Source organism: Bombus pascuorum, chromosome 10 (genome assembly GCF_905332965.1).
Source record: "Bombus pascuorum chromosome 10, iyBomPasc1.1, whole genome shotgun sequence".
In the NCBI taxonomy this organism is placed as follows: domain Eukaryota; kingdom Metazoa; phylum Arthropoda; class Insecta; order Hymenoptera; family Apidae; genus Bombus; species Bombus pascuorum.
The window spans coordinates 9,436,445-9,459,862 of NC_083497.1; the positions used below are offsets into that span (position 1 = coordinate 9,436,445).

Here is a 23,418-nt window from a genome sequence, read left to right on the forward strand (position 1 = left end):
CGGTATGATAAAATTTCGTGAAAATATACTGACAAAATTTCGATATTCTATAAATCTTCAAATAAAATATATATAAAAATAAAAATATCTTACCTTAAATCGATCCTAGTCCTTGAATTGTTGATCTTGAAAATGATAACTTGCAGCGGGGGATGATAAGGATGTTAGGCAGTGTAAGGTGGTTATCAGGAAAATTGGCAGGATACTTATCAGGACAATGGTGTATCTGGAGTAGCCTAAACAGAGTATTCTATTAAAATGTGAATGTTTATTAATCCATACGGAATATTCATTTGTTTCTATACTATAAAAGAATGCATTTCTTGCTGTTTCCATCCTCGCAATATATAACAAAATATTATGAACGATATATCTATCATCATCATCATCATCATCATCATCATCATCATCATCATCATCATCATTATCATCATCATATTATTATTATTATTATTATTATTATTATTATTATTATTATTTCATTACTAATTTATAATAGCTATCAGCGGTGATGGTATAAACAAGGCTCGAGTGCCATCAACGGCAATTAATTATCATAATCGTATATCGTACTCAGAATTGTACAAATCGTACGTTAAATAGGTATATAAATTCGCGCAAGGCTTCCTAACTCTTAACATTACATTTAAGTGCTATCAATAATTAATTATTACTAATATAATGAGAATCACTCCGTGGTTCTGTCTATTTTCAAACCTCCGTAGAATGTCAGCCTTTCTGATAACTATTTATTCTTTGCGTTCGAACGCTTACATACGAAAAAAGTGATGATGTACGTTTCATACCATTGCGAAAAAGTACGTGCGTGCCGGTGACGAGAAGCACAATGGTGTTTAGCATCTTTATTTTCATTCTTTGTCTTTTATTTCTTCCGTCTGGGAAAAGAACACTGACATATCGAGGGAAACGTTCACACGTGTTTCTACGCCTTTTTTAACACCCTTTATCGTAACAACTTCCCGGATGTACGAAAATATACGTTATACTTAGTCTCATAGGCATGTACAATTAATAAATACAAATATTCACTGTTAACTCCACTTACGTAAATAATGAGGTCTACTTAGTTTAATGTTTTTAAATTACACATTATTCTAAATATGGACGAAGCTATTGGCTCGCATAAAACGCAGATACGTGATACATCTACGCATTTTTTTAAATCGTTTCCACTCCTCTGCCGCTTTCGTGCATACTTTCGTTCTCTATATTCTTATTCTCGAACCATGAAAAATATATACTCTAACTTTACCTCCATTCTCTTTTCATCGTAACGCACGAAACCTTTCTAATTCGAATACATATGAATAATTACCGAGGAATTCGCGAGGATTGGAGTTGCTGCTCTTATTACGATGTGCGTTTCGCACAGAATAATTCTTGTTTCGTTCGTTCGATATATAATAATATATATGCATATTTATATAATTCTTCGAGTCTCGAAGCGGAAGAAAGAAGTGGGTACCAAATTAATACACAAACAACTATACAACAGACACAAGTGGAAGAGTACAAACGTAAAACGCAAGAAACAAAAGGAAACAGAAAATATATAGGAGATGGAAGATTGAATTTAGGACGAAGGACCAACTTGATTATTTAAATTAATATGCAAAACATCCCTTTTAATTCTCGCGGCCCGTTAAGCGGTGACCGCGGCTATACGCGTGTTTCCGGTTCTTTTACCTCAAGTCCACAAGCCTCGCGTCATCCAGTCAGTAAAATGAACAGGACGTCTAGGAAATAAACTTCCTACGGCAGAAATTGAAAAAAACAAAGGATTAGGTTTCTTGTCGAGTTTTGAAAGGAATTTATTTTTTGTTTGTTTGTTTATTTTAATCGCCCGTCGGAACTATTAAATTAAAAAAGTGAATAAAACTGCTATCAGCTTATTCTGTACGTGTCTTTTCTCATAAAATGTTTCGTCGCGAGATAATCCAAAGAAACATTAACTACTTTTTTATTTGATCACAGATTCGAGGTAATTTCCTATATTAACGTTTCTTACAAATTAACCAAATAAAGGGGTGGATATGAAAAAAAGAGAAAGGCAATCAGACAAACTGATAAGTCACGTTTCTAAAGTACTTGATCGCTTCTTGCAGCTAATTCGAAGACGAAGATTTCAATTGATCGATACGTTAAAAATGCTTACATCTAAATCTTACAATACCTACAACCGTTTTGGATGAACCAACTAACGTCGATGCTCTAACCTTCTTAATAAGATTCCAGTTTCCTTACCACATCTTTCTCTATATTCGCGAAACAAAAATTCTCGACCGATCTGACCGAGGTTTTCATGTACGAATTTTCTCATAGAAAATAAGAAGTAAATGACTAATTCGACAGCTTGATATACACCGCCTAGTCGAAAGTAATTTTATCTCCTTAAAAGCGATCGTAAAAGTATATATATATATATATATATACACATATATATATGTATGTATATATATAGAGTTTATAATACAATGCTGGGAAAAACTTCGCGTTGAGTTTGGAACTGGTGTTTCCTGATCGTGTATAATAATTGGTCCTTGATGCTTTTTCAGAACTGGCAACTCGTCTTCTTCTAATGATCTCTCGTCACATCTTCAGAGAACTTCTATCCTTCGGTCCACGAATACTCTCCAAACTTCTCGATGATAGTCCAAGAGATCTTTTTTCGCTCCTCTTCTGACTCAAGTCATAATGAGAACAGCAAAAAGAACGACCATTCTGCGTTCCATTCTTACAAAAAGTGTAACCATCGTTCTGCCATTGCTCTGAAACCGTTGTTCGAGAGATGCCTCTCTCGTCGACTTAAAAAAGGCATACAAAAATCATCTTCGTCTCTTTTGCTCTATTATGATTCTCGTTGCCATGCATGCTCACTCATACACGCACACACAAACGAAGATTTACACGTGTGATATGCAAGTGTCGTGTAAACGCGACATGTATGATGCGGCAGTCGATCGGTGATCAAGATGAAAACAAGAAGCGGAACATCGCGTAACACGGCGAGAAACCGATTCGTTTTTCAGTCCATCTCTAGCGACGATAGGGATGGTAATTGTTGGAGCTGGATGAGGATCCTGTGTGACCCCTTTTGGGTCCACCGCCACCGTTGTTGCCGTTGGTTCCTGGGGCAGGAGAAACGCTTCCTAGTCTCGGAGGTCCGTATTCGGTGCCTGTTAGAATCGTATAAATAAACGTAGTACGTGTGCCAGGACGCGATCCAGGATTGTAATCAAGGAAAGACCGGTAGAGACAGAGAGCAGTAGCGTGTGTAGTCACGAACGAATGATCGAACGATTCGAGGATGATCGAAGAGATTGACTACGGATCAAATAAAAAATATCTCGTATCATCCAGCCCGAAATATAATAGTATTGATCGAAGCATCTGTCAACCTCTTTGATAATCTCATCGGGCACAGTAGCGGGTTTGAAGGCCACGTCGCGATAAAGAATTTTAGGTCACAGGGAAGAAATGGTGGATTAAAGAAGAGATCGACAGCGTTAATGGAAAGGATCGCCCCCGGAATTACGAATTAATTGAATTGGCTCGAGCAACGCGACGCGCACGTGAACGTAAAAGTAAATTAAATAGTAATAGCGATTGAAGGATGTTAGGTGGTCGATTCGTGGGCGAGAATCTTCAAGATCTTCTAGAACGTGCTCTGTCAATAAAGCTCCGAGAATACACTACATAAGATTTATAAAAAGGAAAAAAATGGTGTATTAATATCGATATATTAGAATTAATTAATAATCTATATGATTAACGTATAATAGAAAAAAGAAGCAGAAAACGATCAGGTCGTGCAACAAAGAAATAAATTCTATCAAAAATGTTTCGTAACGTGCAAGTACGAAAAGCTTATTATATTACGTCCTTGATCATCTTAATCGTATAGTGCTTATTGTCTAAACACCGCCGACTTAAATATACGAGGATTAAAACAATGAAGTTATAATATGCTCGTTACTTCTCATCCAATTCTCGCTCTCTCCCTTTCTCTCCCTCTCTTTCTCTCTTACAATTTTCAGTACAAAATTTATATTTCTTCCATATCTCTCGCGGTCTTAATAATTAGTATAAAAGGACTTAGTACTATGTATCACGAGCGCCGAGCAACTTCGAAGCAAATAGAGTTTACGATCAAGTTTAATTTGAATCTCCGCTGGGAGCTTCATCTTCCTACACACGAATTTCAACGCGTCTTCCCGATTCGAACAGGACGTCGACGCAAAGGACGCAGTTTAGTAGAATTTAGTCGAGCTTCGGCTTTGCACAGTAAATGAATTAAAATGATCCGATCTTGAAACAAGTTGCTATACTTTCAAGTTCAAGTACAACAAAGGACCCTGCCCTAAATTTCGACTTATATTTCGCAGCCTCTTAAATAAATATACAGACAATCATTAATACCATGATTCCATTTTTTACATTAGATCTATGCGTATAAATTAAAAAAAAAAAAAAAGGGAAAAGAATAGCATAGACATTTCACAAATCTAAAAAGCTCCCGTATGGTAAAATTTAATTAATATAAGTAACTTAATAACAGATCTAAATGGTAGGCCTTAAGTAATCTTAATTTTTAAAAGGACGCGTCACTTGCACGTAGCTTATATAAATCCTTAATAGATAAATCATCTTACGGGCTATTTACGAATCATCGTTCGGTACGAAACGATCAAAAAGTGACAACTATAAAAGCAATTTTCCTTAATAATGTATCAAAACGTGGACATGAATTCAGGCATAGGGAAACAAAGAGGATGATGGCCACGTTTGGGAACGTTCTCATCGAAATCTACCACCTCACACCATTTCTTTTTTTTTTTTTTCATTCCTCCATTACAGCGCCGCCAACCTCCCTCTTTTCCATTATCCTAAATTTTGCTGCTTTTTTTCCTTTTTTATATTAAGAACCTAGAGGCTTGATTTGTCTTTGGTAGGCTGTTTTTGCTATTTCTTAGCGCCTATAAGGGTGATAATTCGTGTGCTGGGTCAAGGAAAACCGTTGGGGACCTGGGGCTGCGTCTCCGTTCGGAATGAAGGTCGGACTTCCACTTTCAGTATTTTTGAACTTTGGGATCGGGGTGTTGTCTGCGGGAAATAAAGGAGGAAATTAGGTAATGCGGGCCGTCCCGAACACGCCCTTCGCTAGGCGTAAAAGTGCAAATTTAGAATGACGTGTCTGCGCGGCGACACCAATGCAAATTTCCATGATTTATACTGTGATAGTGAAAAGTACCTCTGTTTTCATAAGCTTAGAAAACATGGGATTTAACTTAACTTAAAAGAAAACTATATGTTGATACAGATGAGAGATACTAAAGGGGCAAGTTAATTATGAATGAAAAATATTATATAGATATAAAAGTAAAGTAATTCATCGTTAGGGATTATCAACTAAAATCTGATGAGTAAATAAATAATTGGCCCCTAAAGTATCGACAAAGACAAGATACCTCGAACCTGAGTATCTTTAAATATCCTAGTTTTGCAATAAAATATAAGAGAGTAGACTTGATATATTTTTAATCTAATGAATACATTTATCAAGCTCAGTTTCGAGATGTAATGAACTGATACGTTGGGACGCGCATAAAACACTGCACCAATGAAAAGCTCGTCTCCACCGTTTCTTTACTTACGTCAATGATATAAAAGAAAAAAGAAAAGGAATTTAAAAAATATTTTTTGAAATAGTGGACCACCTCTGTAATTCCGTCCTATACAACAAAATCATTTACGTTTGCGTTCGAATCGTACCGGATAAAAAGAAAATTTTAGTTTGTACCAAAAAAAAGAGTTGAATTAGGACCGAAGAGGAACCAGCAACCGAAATTCGCGTAGAACTTTCACAAACGAAATGATTTCGGAAAACGGAAGTTGTTGCTCAGAGCTAATTGCAAAACAGAAGCGACAAAAAGAAAGTAGAAGGAACTAGTTTAGAATAACAATTCAATTTTAACAACTGTTTGAGCGAATGACGAAAAGGCGTGGCTACCGAAACAATTAGGCGAAAAAGGAATTTTCACATGCACTCGCATGCTCGCTTTCATTCGCGCGCTCATTCATTCGCAAAATATTTTCTAATTTTCTTTAGAGTTGCATACATTCCTCTTACGTAATTAATTCACGGTTATTAAAAAACGGGAATAGATAATCTAATGATAACAATATCAAACTGTGCAGTGTTTTAAGTCTCTCAACCTTTTGGATAAAATAAAAGTTCTAAGATTAACTACTTAATAATACGAAAAACAGATGACTTTAAAACGAAGGAAGAGATTGTTTGGATTCGATTGACAAAATTCATTTGTTTTTTTTTCATCAATATCATTTTCTATTTAATCATCCTCATAATCTATACCAGTATGTACTTTACGAATAATGATCCACTCTTTTTCTTCTATATTATTATCATAATAATTATCAGCATATCAACTTATCATCAGTATATCATATATATATATTCATATATTTTTATATATAATTATATATATCATCATTATAATCGTTATATTAATATTATTAATATAATATCTTAAGTATCAATAATCAATTAATCCACTAGAAACACCGTTAAGTATATTAATATATATAATATATATATATTTATTTATTTATTTATATTTATATATATATGTGTATGTGTGTATTTAATGAATAATAATAATAGTAGTAATAATGACAATAATCAATAATAATTAATAATCATAATAATAGTAGTAGTTACAATATAGTAATAGTAGTAGCAGTAATAGTAATAGTAATAGTAATAGTACAGTAGCAATAGTAGTGGTACTGTTTTTATGTGTCATTTTGGGAGTGAGGAGAGCAGGTAGAAGTGAAACGTTACACAATTATAAATGGATATATTCATTGAATGAAAATAAAGCAGAAATCGGCAATTCACAAATAGAAATTGTGCCCTCCCCAATTGGACCTGCCTGACAACACTTTTGATATCGTAATTTAAATCTTTCTTAATGAATCTCCTTTTATGGTTAACCCTTTCCCGTCTTACTCTGACAGCACACGGAAAATATTAAACACCAATCTCGGAGAATTTTCTTTCTTCCTCTTGAATGAAAATATTCATGCACACATGATCATGCACACTTTTCGATGCTCTGACGATATTCCGCTCTATGTCATTATCAACCATGTTCGCGTTACCTTTTCTATCGTTCGTCTTTCCTCGTTTTATCCGTTCCCTCATTCCACCCAAATTCTATCGGATGAATAGCAAGATTTACGCAGCTCATTTTTTACTTCCTCTCTCATATCGTTGTCAAATCACACACGTGACAAGGGATGTTCTGTTATATATGTGTGTATTTCTTTGCTTCAGCTTCACGTGTGTGAGATTTGTTCCATCAACATTGCGTAACTATCAAATCTACAGACTATCAAATCTGTGTACCTCCATCGATCCAAGGACCTACACGCGACGACATTCGTGCCCTATTCTTTGCCAATCACTCCCTCATTCTTATCAGATTAACTAATGTCGCTAAAATTAGATAACGATCGTTAATCCGCTATTAAGCTACTCTTTGAAATTTTCGTTAGTCTCTGTCCCTTTCTCCTTTCCCTTGCTCACCGTGGGTCACGTATTTTACATACACTATCGTAGAACAAAATTTACAATTCACGATCAAATCAACACTAGTACACTAATAAGAAACGATCTGGATGGGATGAGGAGGAAAACAATTACCTCTGTGTTCAGCTCGTCTTCGATTTATTTCGAAAGTTTCGTAATGCTGGATCTAATTATTGGAAAAAGTTTCTGATGAAAATTTCAGGTGGTTAGGGAGGTTTTTTTTCTCTTGATACGATTTGGAAATATTGCGTCGGCACTTTCATCACATCGTCACGTTTTAAGCACTAACGGTTTAGCTATGATTCTTTTAATGCAAGTACTTCCTATGCACTATATACGTAATGCAGCTTAATAAATTTTACATTGTCTCGCGTGTTTTTATCTTTTTATTTTAACGTTTTTTTTTTATCCCTTTACTTATCGAAGATTTGGCAAACCTTAAACCTGGTTCGGCACCAAACGGTGCCACTTGTACATCGCGTACAAACTATGTTCTTTGTATTACTAGAAATCCGGCGGCACTGTGTGTCTCTGTCGTTTGAACGTCGAAAATTTATCTCTACAGGCTCTCCTCTCGCCACTTCCACGCTAATCCCATTCGCACCTGTTTGCCTTTCTCTCCCTCTCGTGTCCATGAAACTTTCCAACAATCGTTTCCTCTATGTCACTAGATTCTCTCTTCTGCAGTCACCAGCGATCCATGCTCGTTTTATGATTTGCTTTCTCGTAAACTTAATTTCGTCGGCTCTCGATTCATTCCTCGTACTATATACCGTAATATCCATCCGTCTCTCATTCGTCAACATTCGTCACTCTCTGCTCTTGTAATCATTTTTATTATCTCCCCTCCTCATCCAATTAACCAATTAATCGGCAATTTAACAATGCTCTCAGTCTCTCTCTCCCTGACCTTTCGTACACCCGTTTATTACAATTTGCTTTCTAACAAAAGAATTAAAATTACAACGACTAATTAACGACTTAGATACGCGATTTTTCCTTTTCACTTAAGAGTTACGGAACAATTATGATTCTCACGAGAACACAATGGTTGGCATTTGTTTGTTTCATTAAAAATATCTTCGTTTCGCTCTCTATTTTAATACTTCCCTAAGCAACGGTTTTCTCTTATGTCAAGTTTATACGCTTTAATTAATTAATTAGATAAGTAATGGATACCTTAAGTATTGATCCTACGCTTTGCCTCATCCCCATAAAAGCACGGCCTGGAAAAGTATTCGCGACCTCAGCCAAAAAGGCCCAACCGTATAAAAACGGGGGAGGTTTGGGAGAAAATTCTACGTAATATTGTGTGTATGTATGTGTGTTTAAGTCAAAGGTAAGCTTCGTTTTTCTCTCTCATTTTCTCTCATCTTTCTGCGTTTAAGGTACTCTGAGGATAATCATTAATTTATAATACATTTGTACACAACTTATCCCTTAATCAATAATTATATCGATTTACCTACAACGTTGTCCGGATTCCCTCATGCACTCTCACGTCTATACATATACGCTCGATTCACACAATTCTCACTCTCTCCGCCGAGTGTCGACCTTTCTTCCTTCTCTTTTTCATTTTTTTTTTCTTTTATTTTTTACGATTACTAGAATCGTACGACTAACGGCCGTACGCTTTTAAGACACGTTCTAAGAGCCTGCCGTTTTACCGAAACGCTACGTAAACGTTCGAAAGCAGCATCGAAGTATAACAAAGCAAGAGTGAGATAGCGACAGGATACAAACGTGGCAAACGAAAAATTCTACGACTGAAAAGTGAAGGAAAAGAAGAAAAGAATTAAAGAGAGGAATCGGTAAATGTTCTCGTCCGACGACGGTAAAACGGAAAGATAAAACAAACATTATCTCTTCTTCTCCCTTAGGACTATAACACGATTCCTTATCGCTTGAATATACCGGTTCCCGTTTCCCCTGGTAGCACTTTTGGTGTACTTTCGAGTATTTATTGATCAACCCCCCTCCCCGTAAAATTCTATTTCATTATTTACTTATCTTATTTTCGATTCGCTCTTAACCAGCTACAACTTTTTGTCTTATCATCATTTTATTTTTCCTTATTTTCTCTTTAAATCGATTCGTACAATCTATCCTTAGGCAGAGGTAAAGTTTTCATGTAATCATTTATCGTGTAAACTAGACCGTTAAACGTTAGATAGCCTTTAACTATTATTTAATATAATAAACATGATAGTCGATAATAACCTTAAAAACGGCGTCCACTTTTAATTAATACTTCGAGGATTTTGTGTCCGCGGGGCCCGATCGTCAGCACCTCGTGCGTTAAATATAATAATTCTCTGTTTAAATTCACTTACTACCCTTATTTATCTAACTACCCGTTCGTCTTCTCCTATTTGTTACGTTAGCTGCAGCCTGTTTTCATACTCATCTTATTTTTCACTTTTTCTTTTACATCTTTCTTCCTTTGTCCACACTTTTCCACTTTCTGCAAATGATTCGTTCCCGTTCGTTCATTCACATTCTTTCGCAAAACACCAATCAAATTGCGTCTCATTCTCGCTTTAACTCGTTCACCCTCCATCTCGCGATATCTTGTTCTCCACCACTTTTACTCTCCATGCCATACAATCTCCCTGTCGAATGATTTAATCAACCGCTCATTCCCTCGTTTTCTCCTCTTCTGATATAAACTTAAGCTACGCTGAAACGCGCTCGAGAAGCTGTAGATATAGGCATTTATTCAAGAAAATAGTAAAGCCATTGTAATTCGTGATAATTAATTAATTACAATAGAAAATAATAACAACAACAGTATGGTTCCTTGTTTAAGTGTTACTAGTCGTAAATAGTTAATAGTTTGATAAATCGTAGCAGTACTTTGACACTTCTTTTACCTTTAATAGTTTCATCGACGTCCCTCCCCCTTTTGTTTCACGTTTAATAATCCTAAGCCTAAAGTGACACGGCAATATTTCCAAATCGACGTATCGTTCGCAGGAGAAAAAGCAGAGGCGCTTCCTTTCAGTTCGAATAATTAACACTGATTTACAATTTTCTTTTTTTTCATCTTTTCGTTCTTCGTTTCTTCTCTTCTTCTTCTTATCATTTTTTTTCTTTATACGAACCCTCGCCTCCTTTTTCGATATTCATTTCTGAGAACCTCAGATTGAAGAATTTTTCTTTAACCTACGCGAAAAAAGGGTCCTCTCTTTGCTTAAGCTGTTTTCCTTTTAAAGGGCAGTGGTCGTTGGACGTATTTTGCTCAGCGAAAAAGTACCGTAATGATTAAATAAGCAAAGAGTATGGTCTTTTAAACGCGAAAATTAAGACTTACCGTAGGAATCGTTTTTTACGATACAACATATCTTTACTTTTACTTTTTACAATTTGTTTCATCTAAGATATTCTTTTATTTATTTTGTTTCTTTTTTTTTTTTTGGTTATTTTTCGTTTTGTCCGAGAGTGTCAGTCTTATTAGGACCGTTTCAGAGGACTCGACATTCTTGGAATGAGCAAAGTCAATTTCATTCGTTTCAGCCTTGCTTATGTTCGAAGCTGTTAGTTGTACTCGCATACTTTTCAGTCGGGACTCAAACGTAATTAGCAACTATTATCGAATAACTAATTTTCATCGTTAAAATTAACATCTTAGCAAATAAAATTATGGAATCTTAAACACGTGCTATGATAGACAGAGTTATCGAAAATTCGTTCCAACCACCAGCCGGCCCTGATTTATTCTCTCGTTAATAATTTTTTTTTTTCTTCTTAAGTTATAATTATACACGGAAACTTCTATTTATCTTCGCGATTTCTCTTTTTCTACGTACGTACGTACACACGTATATTGATAGATGCACATCGAAATATTAAATATTACTCGTTAAAGTACAAACAGTTAATTCTATGGTAAAAGGATTAGTGCATGCGCATACAAGACTCGTAAAAATCTATCGTGTTTATCGAATCTCGTTTTATACCGTCGTTTATGTCGATTTTATAGTCGAACGGTGTACAGGTATATGCGTACTTGTCTCTAATAAGGGTAACGTGGTCTTCTAATTAAGTTCAAGCAAAGTACGCTTGTGTGTACAAATTCTTCAACATTCTATTATATTCTGTATCTTTTTCGCGACTTGTCCAAGTTCAGTGAACTATGCCTACGCTTAAAAAACGGAAAAATGTCCTCCGTTGTCGTCACATTTACTATTTCGAGCACATCGAATATCATAGAAATTCTGGTCGCATGACGGTCACGTTTGTCGCGGCGGCACTCGTCATTACGAATGCTAAATGCAAGGGTGAACTTATTCCGACACGAATTCAGCTGATAGAAAGATACGTATCTGCGTGTCCAACTAGAGAACTTGTTGCTTGTTTAATTCGACAATAAACCATTACGTTAAATCCCTTAATTAATTAATCAATTAATCGATTAATATTAGTAATAACAATCTAACAAGTTTTGTATCTTTCTGATCTGGACGTACCGTCTAAGTATATTAACCAGTAGATTTCTATACGAAGAGTAAAAGTACCGTTTTATTTTTGTTTAGCTGCATTTTAAGGCTTCGTTCACGATTCTTTCTTATCGAAAAATTCTACTCTCCACCCCACCCCCCTCAGTCATACGTAATCCCCGCATTCTGCATCCAACTTTTTATAATCCATTCGATTCAGTCGTTTTTTTACGTTGTACTTCTGCCTGATCACGATATCCCTAGGAATTAATTACGTATTATAATTAACTAGTACTTAATCGAAAAACGTCTCTTTCGGGTCCCGAATTGCTTAGAGGCTGACTTACTTAAAATTGAACGGTCTAATCGTGAGCTACCATAGCATCTCTCTTCGCCGGTTCTGCAAATAATGCGTGAAAATCAAGGCGAGAGTAATAACTATTCTTAACCGCTTAGAGAGTTTCAGTCTGAAACGTCGAGATTTCTTCTTTTCTTTAACCCGTAACATCCATCTCTCGGACTTGGTTGTTATTTTGAGAAAATATAAAGAGAAAACGGGAAAGAAAACTGACCTATCGTTACGATTATATACGTGATCTGAGAGACTGATGTTAAGCGTTAATTTATGGACTGAACAAACGTTCGACTGTACAAAATTTCTACAGGCTACTCGATTATTTCTTTTGATTTGTCTAGTAACTCACGATCGCGGAAGTATCGTAGAAAGAGGCGTTGAATGAATGCGGACGTGCATGTCTCTGTGTGCTGCGTGAATATGCTTAACTATAGTGTGAAAAATCTCGTAACACGTTAATTCCTTAGCGGTTAGTAATTTACATCTTTAGTGGAATAATACCATTTAATTGTATGTAACACGTAACGTAATGGTCGACGAAAATCGACGGCCTGGCTGCCTGCGATATCAGCTAACGAGCGAAGGACTTATTACGAAAGGACCGACACGTTTAGGAACTCCAGGAATAAAAAAGAAGCAGCTGGCGCCTCGTTGAAAATCACGGTTCATTAATTACAATGAGGTATATGTTATTCGACAAATCCTTAAGAACGATTAAAAAACATCTGAGTATCCCTCTTGCGTTCCATTTTCGTTTGTTTCTTTTTTCATTATCTCTAAAAGTATTCTAAAAAGATGATGCCTGCGAGTAAATTGTATCCAAACGGTAGTAGATTACAGAAATTGCTAGCAGCTTTTATTCTGATACCAAAAATCTCATTCTCTCACTCTCTCACTCTCTCACTCTTTCTCTCTCTCCCTTTCTCCCGGTTTGTCCTCTTTTTATCATTTTATTTTCCAAAAAAAAAAAAAGAAAAAAAAAGAAAAAAAGAAATTTACGGATCGTTCCATTGTCTGCTAACAATTCGACCTATTAACATGATTTATATCTACTCTTATCTTTCAACTTATCACGTCGTTTCGGAAAGTAAATGGTACACGTTCAGACGAACGTGACGATCATACGAATCGGACGAGAATGTAAATGTGACGACCAACAAGATGCATATCTGATCTTTATATTTTTACATAGTCGACCTTATGAACTTTTGTTGCTAGATACGACCATTGATATTCTATTGTAGTTTTAACACATAAAATCATGTAACCCTGACGAAAAAGGACAGTAGAGCAAGAAAACTAGGAAACAGTTAGATTAAAATATGAAAAAAGGAAAAGCGATATTTGCAAAAGTGAATAGCGATAATCTTAGTTGTGAGGAAAGTAGAAGAGTGATAATAGCATTAGCAACAACCACTACATAAGTAAATAACTACTATGGAGTGACAGTAATGACAATAATAAAAGTAGCAGCAATTTAAAAATAGCGAATCGTAATAACAAACCCACACACCTCTCTATATATTTATGTAGTATTTACCCAATTTTCTTTGTCGACTTCTGTGCTACGCATGCGAAATTAATGACTCCCACATGTTTCATAGACAATGTTGCGCATGTATACATACACATATATACGCTGTTTTCAAGCACTATACATTTGAAACATTTGAATGTGAATTGTTATCGTGTCTCGTTAGCACAACGAAAACAAATCGAATAATACGACTCGGCTGAATAACTCACCACCCAACTTGACATTATCGATCGAACCATGCGTACACCACCGTTAAATATCGTTTAGGAAGATAAAGACTACGTTCAGTCTCCAAGAAATAGTTGAGTTATCGAATTAACTAAAAGCTAAAAACTATCGTTAACACGGCAATCCGCAAATCGATTAAATGTATCTGTACAGAAAAAAAAGAAAGATAAAAATATTTGTTTTTATCGAGACGTAATACATGCTTCAAAAAAAATGTGTTGAATGGAATTTACTACCCTTTTCTCCCTATTTAATTAAAGACTAATTAATTTACCCTCTGTCTCTCTCTCTCTTTCACACACAATCTTACACTTTTCTCTCGCACTCTCCCTACCGAACACGGTTCTTCTCATTCTCTCTCTCTCTCTCTGTCCATTACCTTCCCCTTTCGTTTTCTTTATTCACAGCTAATTAAGACTAATAACGTCTTTACTTATCTCATCTGTTCTTTTTTCGTTCCGAATTACAATGTCTGAATATCAACCGTTAAATTTCCTTTTTTTTTTCCCAATGATTTTTCCCACCCTCCCTCCACGTGATTTATTCTTTCTTTTTATACAGCCATTTTCCCTCGAGAGTAGAATCAAAACAAAAAAAAGAAAAATAAAACAGATCGAAGAAAATTGTAGTGTGTATAGAAGTGTATATATGTGGTATACATAGACGTTAATATGTCGACATTACGCGTGCACGAATGGCCGTGCATGCAAAATGTACATAATTTTTTTAAAAAAGAAATACGTACGCCCCTATATCGATATATTTTGTCCTGCTTTTTTTAAAGATATACATTTACACGAGCAGACATACGAGTGCGTGTACATACATATATGTTGCAATGAATAATATATATATATCATATATATGTATATATACATATATATTTGGAATATATATACATATATATAAAAAATTGTATATATACGTGTATATATACAGAATAGTATGTAAACATGTGTTCTCTCTCAACATCTCCGCTCTCTGTATTATGTGTAATAATAGTAATTAATAATAATAATCAATCATCGTTCATTAAATCGTTATTATCAGTAAACGCGCATAATATTATAATGTTCACCGCGACAAAAAATCTTCTCTCGCTCTCTCTCTCTCGCTCTCTCTCAATCTGTAATATTCTTCGCTCTTAATTTCTTTTTCTCGTGCTTACTCCTCCTACATAATTATTCCTTTCCTTCCTCTCTCTCTTTATCCTATCCTGTTTTCCTTTTTTTTTTTTTACTTCTTTCGTCTCTCTTTCTTGATTCTACAACTCTAATTTCTTAGACTCTTCCTTAAGAGAATTCTTAAAGGTAGAGACAATGCGCTTTGGCCTGGTGTGTGTGTATATATATATATGTGTATATATATATATATATTTCTTTTTTACTGCTACTGTGCTGATAATGGAGTGTTCGACTTCGTGTGGATTATGAATACATATATCCCGAAAAAAGAAATTCACGAGCAATTTTCTCTAGCTAAGGAAATTTTTGTTTGAAATTCTTGACAGCGTGTTATTCGTCTAACACGATTGAAAAGTCGAGCACCCCATTCGGTACAGAGAGTTTTCTAGCCTAGGTCACTGGGAATGAGATGGACAGAAAGCGTGCGAGCGTAAAGATCCTTAAATGTATCCTTAAATCTGAGGTAAAACATGATGAACATGGATACGTATTACTTTTTCGCCGTTTCATAGTCACATCGGCTAGGCCGTTTACTTTTCTCGACTGGCAGCCGATGCGACCGTAATCTTACTAACATATATCATTTTCATTTAATCATATTTCCTTATTTTTCTTCGTCGTCGTTTCACATTTATCTATCGTTCCACTATAAATATTCTAATCGTTTGTCTCGTACAGGGGGGCACGATCTTACCAATATAATGCTAAAAGTTACAAGTATACAGGTCATGTTATTACAGTTAACAATTTCATTTATTATCGTTACAATCGTCATCGTCGACTTTATTTCATTTCTTTACGTTTATTTTATCTTATACTTCACACTAAAATATGATAAAAGTAGATCGATCGATTCTCGTACGTTCAATGCGAGACAAAGCATTCCAAACTGTAGGAATTCCATTCACTAAAGCGGATAATCATTTCTCGTTTGTTTCATTTTTCTCCAGCGAAATAAAGATATATCAATTTCGTTTTTCTCCCGTTTTCTTTATTGTTTAATTGTGTGTCTGCTTTTGTTTGTTGCTTTTTCTACTTTTCGTTCATGCTGAATTTTTCTTTTGCGGTTAGTGGCTCTCGAGTAACATTTCAGGAAGAAACAAGTCTTATTATTATTTAGTCGTTCCTATTCGATCGTTTCTCCAATCCGCTAATGCACTCACGGTTTCGTTAAGAATCTCTAGAAATGTTTTCCTCCCCCTTTTTTTTCTTTTTCAAATTCTCTCCCTCCCAAAGCCCTTAGTCTCAGAATGTGAAGCATTTTAATGTAGTAGTGTGGAGTGGTGTGTGAACATGTGTGTCGATGAGTGTGTGTACACGTGTCGATTTTTCTTGCGCACACAACGTGTCGTTAAACGGTTCGCCTATACACCATCTATGCGTCGATATAAAGTTTCTTTCTTTCACGCTTATAGCAGGGTACTTAACATAAACGTAGTACATTTAGAATTTTTCTCTCTATCTGTCTCTCTCTTATTGTAAAACTTGAAGTGTCCTCAATATTTTTGTTTTTCCTTTAATTTTCTACGTTTTCCCTTCGCTACTATACAATTTTCTCTTTTTATTATTATTATTATTATTATTAATTAGTTTCTTTTTTTCGACAACAATTACGTCGTCCTAACAGGCGCGCAGAAAATCACTTTGCAGAATTAGAATTTAATACCTTAACTGCATCTACTGTAAACGTAATTTAGAATATTCATGGTGTGTACCAGTGTACTCGTGTGTCTCTAACAGTGTAATGTACGTCTATATATGCATATACATATATGACACGCATTCCCTTCCTTATTATTTAATTTTGTTCTATTTCGTTTTTCGTTTTTCCTTCCTCTCTGAAATCGCGTGTATTCTGCCTACGTTTTCGTGTAATACCGAAATCATTGCACTACCTGAATGCTACACCAACGACAACTCCCCCATTCTTCCCTTTCCTAGCTTTCTCTTATCGTTTCATTCGAACGCGATCAACTGAGTGTTAAACAATTTTCAACTTTAATCGACGTTTCATTTGTTCTGTTCTCTGTTGCTTTTCTTTGTGCCTCACAATGATTAAGATACAATTGGCAACAGCTCGAAAAGTTACAAAATTCTGGGGCCGTTAACTGATCATGCAACGAAACCGATGATAGACAAGGAACAAGCTCAGGCAGTGGTTAACTTTCTTTTTGGTTATTACCTATCATCGATGGAATTTGTGCTTTGAATGATAGTTTAAAATGATTTCAACGTGAAAGTTAAAAATACATTGTCGTGCGACCAACAGATCTTTCCCGAACGTTATTCCTTACAACTTGGAAAAATGCCCACGTAGTTTCGTGCCGTTTTGATTCGTGGCAAATATATGTACTCTATTATCGAATTTCGACGTTGTTCTTTCTCGCCTACTAAGCCAACAAACAAGAGGGGGAAAAATGCGAATGTGTTAGAAGAATCAATTGAAATACACAATAATAAGCGTGTAGAAATGCAATAGCCAATACGTCGTTGTGATACCAACTAATTACATTAATATCCATTAAAAGTACAAGATAAACTCATCGATAAAAACTGTTTCTTGTATAAATTACAATATGAATAGTAAGTTATTTAAGTATAACATTTAATTATAATGACCAGTCTTCAGTGAGCGGGACGTCAAGTATGTGTTAACGTTAAAAACAGACATGTAACGCCCCCGGAATTATAATATATTTATCGTATCTCATCTTTAAATATTGAATGCTTAACTCTTTTTCTTTTTTATTATTTAATTACCTTGCAAACTAAGTTCGTTATATTAAAAATATTGAATGCGTGCACTATCTAATTAAATTAAGGCAAACGGTGAATTAACTAAATATATTATATATCTTTAAGAAATTCCTCGCAAAAACAAAACAAGAAAAAAAAACACATAGAAGAGACAATGATTAAGCGAATTTATGAAATGCATGAACAAATGAATAAACATTATTTTATTATTTCAATACGCGAAACAGACAGCAAGATTATTTAAATAGTAAATGATTCGGTAAAGTAGAGGGAAAATACTAAAACATGCAAAAGTGTAAAAATTGTAAAAATTACACATCTAACATTGTTTATAAAGTTGAATTGTTTGTTTCTTTTACTCTCCCTGTTGGTAATGTCTTAAAAGTAACGAAGAATTAAATCTAGCTGTATGTGATTTTCTCCCCCCTCCCATTACTTAAACCTTAATGTACAATTATTACTTCTCTATATGAAATAAAAAGTGTTTCAGTCCTACGAATCAACAATAAATATTTTACAGCAAAAACCATGCTTTTCCGCATGACAACGCCCATAAAATGATTTAAAAAAAAAAAAAGACATTTCAGAATGCTTCCTTCAAATACTGAGTTCAGTGCCTATTTATTTAACACAAAAGAATTAACAGAAAAGAAAAAAAGGAAGAACGAGAAGAGAAATGAGATACCGACCTAAAAAAAATATAAATACAATCATTTTCAAAGATTCTAATAGAAAGTAAAATCTTAGACAGGGAGAATATAAAAAAAGTGATTGAAAAAGTTAGAAGACTAAAAGATAAAAGAGGAAAAAAGACAGTAACAACCCTGAGAGCAAGTCGTAATTCGTAAAAATGACGAAATTACGACAGATAGTAACAACAGCTAGAATCAAAGTATTTTTCCCTATTTGCTACCTATTACGTTAATTAGATGCATTATTTCTGTATTGAAAAATACTAATAATATCGCGTTAAATATAAATATATTATCTGTTATAATTATTAATTGTCAATTATTCGAATAGTCCCGCTTTCTCGTCATCATTTTGTGTGTATTTTTTTTCAAATCCATTGCTACCACTTTCGCTTATTATCTCGATATTATACTTTTCCAGCGTACCCTAAAATATATGTATATACAAGTGTGGCAAGGCAGCCATTTAACTTTGTGTCATTATTTACTTTTTTTTTCTCCCTCACATTTCCCATCCCTTCGTACTAGATTAATTTAATCATCCCTCTGAGACTCGTTAATTATAATATAAATTAATTTACCTGGCTTACCGATTCCAGCAAACACATTAATTATATCGTTAATACGTCTATAAATCAAATGTTATTATGATCACTTTCTCCTAACGCTTTGCATACACTTAAAAATCCTTTAAATTTATACGCTTTAACTTTATTTTAAAAATCGATAATAGTAAGGAATACAATAGTTAGTAGTAATAATTATAATCATAATCGATATACTAGTGGCTTTTTCATTTACGTTTCTTTATTATATTACTTTATAAAATAAGTTCTGAAAAAACAGCCGTAAAGATAAAAGCTTTCTCTCTCTCTCTCGCTATTTAAATTTGCTGCTCTCACAGTCTCTCTCTCATCTTTCTCTCCCTCTCTCGCTCTCTGCCTCTCAAGTAGGTATTAAATAACGTATTATTTAGTAAAACCACAAAGTCATCGCCCTTTCATTTTAATTTTTTTTTTCATTATCTACTTTTAGCATCTTATTAATTTACTATTATTTGGATGTTCAATAACTTGTGGCCTCTGTTTAATTAGTTTACTTCTTTATGCGCGTAGAAGTGTACGTGTTACGTGTGTATCTGTTGAGAGTACGGTTATGTTTTACGTGTTTCGTGTAATTACCATAATAATTAGTGTAAAAGGTGGTTTTCCTTTGATTGAGCTCCCTACTCGTCTTTTCTTGTCTTTAGTTTAGTCAGTAAATGTGTTATTGCGTTGATCCCAGAAGTTTCCACGAGTCGCGTTTGTTAATGCTTTCTCATTATCCCATCGACTTTTACATATCTCTGTTTCTACGATGCTACGCGATATTGTTAATTAAACGTATCGAATCCGAAAATGGTAACGAGCAGTTTAAATAGACAATGCGGAGGATAAGTACAGGAGTTAATTGATTTGAAAGTCGATCAATGACATACACAAAAAAAAAAATTCGCACCGCTTATTACGAATTTGTGTGTTACGAGAAATATGGCAAGCTGAAATAATAAAGAAAAAATGTAGAAACGAAAAAAGAAGTAGTTGAAGTTACAACAATTTGACGAGAGAAAGAACAGATGCCATAAAGGGAAAGAAAAAGCTAAATCGTATTGAGATCAATAGTGAGGAAGCTTACGCAAATTGTTGATCCGTTATTAATTGTAACCTACTGATTATAGTGTTGACCTCGTAAAAAATTTAAAATTACATTAGCGCAATACTTGCAATTCTTATTGACAAAGTAAGACACAACGCGACTCGCTCAATAATAAACATGAGCATTTGAGAGCATTCTTCCGAAATATTCCTTGTTTAGAACTATGGTAAATCCTACAGAGTAAATACAATTAAGTCATATATTTAATCAGGTAGACTTTTCAGATCGACGCCCCCCGCCGAGTACACCGCACAAATTACAAATACCCCTCCCTCCATCCAGTAGATATCATGATCTCTTTCATATCTAATCATCTAAAATTTAAACACTTATAAGCATCATCGTACAATATTTGTTAATTATCATAGACAGTAATAATAGCGTGTATAGTAGTGCAATCATAATGGTTGCAGTAGGAGCAGTCGCAACAGTAAATAGTGATAAATAGCTGTAAATAGTTCATAATGATAATAGTAGTATAATAGTAATAATTATCATAGAAGTAATAATAATAGTAACAATAATTGTAGTCTTAAAGGTGCCTAATAATTAACTATTATAAATCCGAGGTAAAAAATAAACTAGTTTCCATATTTGATGCAATACGACCATACAGAAACATGTCTAACGATTCAGAATTTCTTATTATACAAATTTTCTTTTTTTTTTTTTTAATCTTCATTAAAAAATTCGATATCTTTTTTTTCGCTTCCTTTCTCGTCCTCTTCCCTCCAAAAACAATAAACTTTTTTCAGATACATGGAAACGGAAAAGGACCAGATTTAGATTAGAAAAAGTCACAAGTGAAGGAGAATAACAGAAAAAGGAACTAAACATCAATATGACTAACATATTGTACAGTATTAGAGATACAACATGAAAATAACAAAATAAAAAAAAAAAACAAAAAGGAAAGGAGAAAAAAAACATGCTTAAGGAAACTGCAGCCTGCTGTCAATAATGTTATAGATATACGTACATCATATTAAAAGGATCTATTTATTTTACACTATCTCTGTAGTTTAGATTATAAGTCAGCCTGTGTGAACACCTTACTTAATTATTTCATTAATTACTCGTTACGTTTTCATTTTCCTTCGTTCCAGCATATCTATTTTAATAAATACGAGATCGTGGAGGGACGGGTGTCTCAAATGTGCCAGTCATTCGTTGGCCTCCTACTGGAGACCTTAATATAGTATTTCTTTTATTTAATTATTCTTATTTTCAAATTACCGAAGTGTTCACTAAAAGTATCAAAAAGGTGAACGAGCATCGAAATTTGTGCCATCCACTGAGAAGAAATTTCTCAAAACGAAATTTCATCCATCCCCCGCTCAAATGCTGGTAAGTAATTAATGTTCAGCATTCCCTTATTCTTTACACTCGCTTTCATTTTATTTGCTTTATTTTACTTATTCCATTCAATCTAACTCTTATAATACTTCTATGTTCCGCTTCCTACCCTCTATCCCAGTGCCATACAAAAATTTACTTGCACCATGGGTGTCCATTTATTCTTTGTCCTGGTATTTTATTCGTCTTGCTTTTTTTGCTATTTATTCCTCTCTGTTTATCTGTTTTAAATGTGCGGTTTCAATTGTTTCCACAGTACCTTTGAAACCCAATAAGATCATGGGCCGTTGTCGCGAGCGATCAATGAAATCAATATCTCTAGAACCTAACACCCTCTTTTCCTTGGCGCTTCCGTTTTATAAACTCGGCAGATGCATTTCTCCACTTTCCTTTATACGAATACCAGAAAAAGATATGTCAGAAAATTACTATCTTCCATCAAAATTATCGAGGGGACTGGAAAATACGACCGCTCGCGAACGACATACTGGCTTGATCAAGACATTCTTTGAATTAAACGATTTGCGTAAATACTCGAAAGAGTTTAAACAAGCGATAAATAAACCATTTCGCGTACGATATTTCGGTAGAAAACGCGATCGTGTAATTCGCAATAAATTCTAGAAAATATAGTATAAAAGTCGCGAAAACTTTTTAAAATAATCCAACACCGTGGCGTTCAAAATAAAATCTGTTGTTCGTATACCCATAAAATATAAATAGATCCAAAGAATGTCCAAAAATTCGAGCACAGATTCTCACGATCAATGCGCAATATTGTATGTTTTTGTGTTTCTCTAAAAATGTAATATGAAATAACCCACGAGCAAGGCCAAGCCATTCAGCGCATCTCTCCATCACGGATCAATTAAAATGGTCATGAGGTGGGCCACTCTTTGAAATCAAAGCCTTGCTGGGGTTTAGGAGCGCTGGCGGCATACCCACCTTGGTTGCTTTCTCCTCCTTGATACGAACGCTGAGGATAACTGGTGTCAGCGTAATTACCATATGCAGAGTACCCAGTATAATCCGGAGTTTTCGCTGAACTGCTACTGGACCCAGGTGCACCTGAACCGGTGGTCTGTCGCGAATACATGTCACCTGGAACATTGATTTTCATCGTATTATCCAACTTCCCCACTTACCTCGTTTCGTTTATTCATAAGCTGTGAGACAGTTTTCCCCACGACAAAGATACATTTTGGATACTTCCCATGGAATAACCGAGGCACCGATACATAATTCGATTACTTTACGACAGAGAATTTATTATGAGAGTGTTCGTGAACTACAAACGATCGGATGAAAGTATCGAAAATATATCTCTCTCATTTCATTTCGCTTTCTTTTATGAACAATTTTAAATAAAAAAGTAAGTTTAACATAAAGGGATTATTATTGTATTAAATAAATTAAGATCAGTACGTGTAAAGAATAGACATAAATACGTGCAATTAAAAAGCATCGTGGACAATTACGAATAAATGTAAATGCATTTGGACGCGTTGACTTTGTAAAAGACTGATTATGCAAAAC

At 34.6% G+C, this 23,418-nt stretch overlaps 1 protein-coding gene across 6 annotated transcripts in view; it reads right to left on the bottom strand.

Annotated features, from left to right (window-relative positions):
• Positions 1-248: 248 nt before the first annotated feature.
• LOC132911260 (heterogeneous nuclear ribonucleoprotein 27C-like) overlaps positions 249-23,418 on the bottom strand; it is a 30,812-nt gene continuing 7,642 nt past the window's right edge. For 2 of the 6 annotated variants that reach the window (XM_060967786.1, XM_060967781.1), the window contains 2 exons: positions 22,828-22,983; positions 2,484-2,825 (listed from right to left, as the gene is read on the bottom strand). In XM_060967786.1, coding sequence (XP_060823769.1) covers positions 2,611-2,825; positions 22,828-22,983 — 371 coding nt within the window. In that variant the 3' untranslated portion in view covers positions 2,484-2,610. Of the gene's footprint in view, positions 1,774-2,483; positions 2,826-2,851; positions 3,198-3,742; positions 5,125-13,394; positions 22,272-22,827; positions 22,984-23,418 lie in introns of those variants that run through there. The other 4 variants (XM_060967785.1, XM_060967782.1, XM_060967783.1 and 1 more) reach the window with 4 other exon arrangements.